This window comes from Solanum tuberosum, unplaced genomic scaffold (genome assembly GCF_000226075.1).
Source record: "Solanum tuberosum cultivar DM 1-3 516 R44 unplaced genomic scaffold, SolTub_3.0 scf00400, whole genome shotgun sequence".
Lineage (NCBI taxonomy): Eukaryota > Viridiplantae > Streptophyta > Magnoliopsida > Solanales > Solanaceae > Solanum > Solanum tuberosum.
This window is the reverse complement of record NW_006239330.1, coordinates 285,472-287,673: the sequence shown is the minus strand read 5'-3', so window position 1 is coordinate 287,673 and position 2,202 is coordinate 285,472. Positions and strand designations below refer to the sequence as shown.

The 2,202-nt window shown below is 31.8% G+C and overlaps 1 protein-coding gene across 1 annotated transcript; it reads left to right on the top strand.

The window, feature by feature from the left end:
• Positions 1-515: 515 nt before the first annotated feature.
• LOC102577570 (uncharacterized) lies at positions 516-1,266 on the top strand (the record flags this gene model as incomplete). The annotated part of the gene is given in 2 exon segments (NM_001288296.1): positions 516-591; positions 779-1,266. Coding segments are annotated over 2 exon segments (474 nt in total), but the record flags the coding sequence as incomplete, so codon positions are not given.
• Between the last annotated feature and the right edge of the window lie 936 nt (positions 1,267-2,202).

The following is a 2,202-nucleotide window of genomic DNA, read 5'->3' as shown; positions in this document are numbered from 1 at the left end:
AGCATTGGAATATGTAGATAGTTTAATAATTTTCGTACGTGAAACGGTAAAAGTAAAAGAAGCAGGCAGCCACATTTGATGACTTAAAACATATTGACCAATGAGTCACTTGACTTGATGAGTTACGTTGCTTCTTCCTCACATCCCCTCTTTTTCCTATAAAAAAATATCACTCATATAAATACAACAACTAAATAAGCTCATTATTCATTACACTTGTCCAGCTTCAACAAGTTTCTCTTTTTTGTATTTGTATTTCATCCCTTTGAATATTCTCTTCCTTCCTCTTCTATTTGGAGACGGAATAATAATAATATAAGCACTTCTTCATCTGATACTTTCTAAGATACACCAACAAAAGCAGATCTCCAGTTATCAGCATATAAAAAGATGAAGGTTAGCTTTTATCTGTTTTATTTTTTTCACTCAATTTTAGCTAATTTTATCTTGTCGTGGATTCTGATTTTCAAGGAAAACTAAAATTTAAACTCGAAACTTTGATTCTTCTTTTACAGAAAGTGATTCTGAAATTGGAGTATTTCGACGAGAAAATCAAGCAAAAGGCCATGAAAAAAGTGTCTGGTCTTGAAGGTATTGTAGAATTAAACTCTTCTTTTTACTACTACTCTATCCGTTCAATTTTCACTGCTGTTTTAGCTCTTTATATTGATTTTGTAATAATTTCAACTTTGAGTTAAAACGACAGTGAAATTGAGATAGGATGAAGTAATTTCTAGATCCTGAATTTTGATGGTTTTGTGGTGTGAATTTGTTGCAGGAGTTGAATCAATTTCAATAGATTCAAAAGAGAAGAAATTAACAATAACAGGGAACATAGATCCAGTTTCACTAGTTTCCAAATTGAGGAAGCTTTGTCACACTGATATAGTCTCTGTTGGACCAGCAAAAGAGCCTGAGAAAAAGAAAGACGACGGTGCCAAAAAAGATGAAGGGGCCAAAAAGGATGACGGCAAAAAAGAAGATGCTAAAAAAGGGGATGACAAAAAGGGAGGAGACGATAAGAAGAAAGAAGAAGCTCCTCCAGTAATGAAAGCTTTTCCAGCTCCTATGTTGTATCACTATCAGCATCCTTATCAACATTATCAACCCCCTGTTCCTGCTTATTATCACCATCGAAGCGTCGAAGAAGATCCAAATTCTTGTGTTATCTGCTAAGCTGATATTCATGATGGATTTGTTTCATATCATGTTATCACTATTAATATATATTTCCTCTGAGTTTTGAGAGTAATTAAGAACAAAAATATCTTGTACAAATTTTTGTTTTCTTTTTACCCATGATCACATTTTTGTTCTAGTTTAATAATTTTGTTCAATTAAACGGTTCATTAGAACATCTCTTTATTTATGTATATATTGAAATGAAATGTTCGTTTGATATATGCTGAATTCTCAGCAATTAGTTTCTTTGAATTCTCTTGTTAAGACCCTCTGAATTGATTAAAGGTCACCTATTTCGAGTTATGGACCGACAAAATCAAAATATGTATGTTGGACATGCGCCCCATCAACCTACTAATGGAAAAGAAATCATAACATGTCGTAATAAAAATTTGATTCGAGACGATAATGGAGAATTTGGTAAAGAGTGAATCAAAGTTAAAAGACACCATTAATTAGTTGAATCTTCTCTGCCTTTTTTGGTAAAAGCGAGTAATTGTGAGGCAATGAGGGAAGAAACAATATAATTTGAATTGGCTATGGAATTCAAGTTTCCATGGAATAAGTCTAAACTCTAGCTTGCTGCAATGTTGGTCAATGTATGCTTTCCAAATAAAGAATTAATAATAAACATAAGAGTCAATTAGTTCTTTCTAGATTTGTGACATTTTTTCTAAGCAATTTATTTTTTATAGTTATGCCAAATATGATTTAATTAGCCGCCAATTCTGACAAATTATCATTAAGTGTAATGAAATGGACTTGTTAAATGATAAAAACCCACAAAAACGTACCCCCACAATTATTTTTGACGTTGCTCCATCAATGCCAAATTGATTATCCATGACAATGGCAAGTTTTCTTTTGTGTAATAAATAATTTTTTTTTTTTTAAAACCAACAACATCATTACAAGTTTGAAAAAAGTTTCTAAAGTCTTTTTTCCAGAGCAGAAATAATAAAAGGAGGAACAAGATAGTATATTAGGCTCCAAAAAATATCTAGGCCTTTATCGACAGGT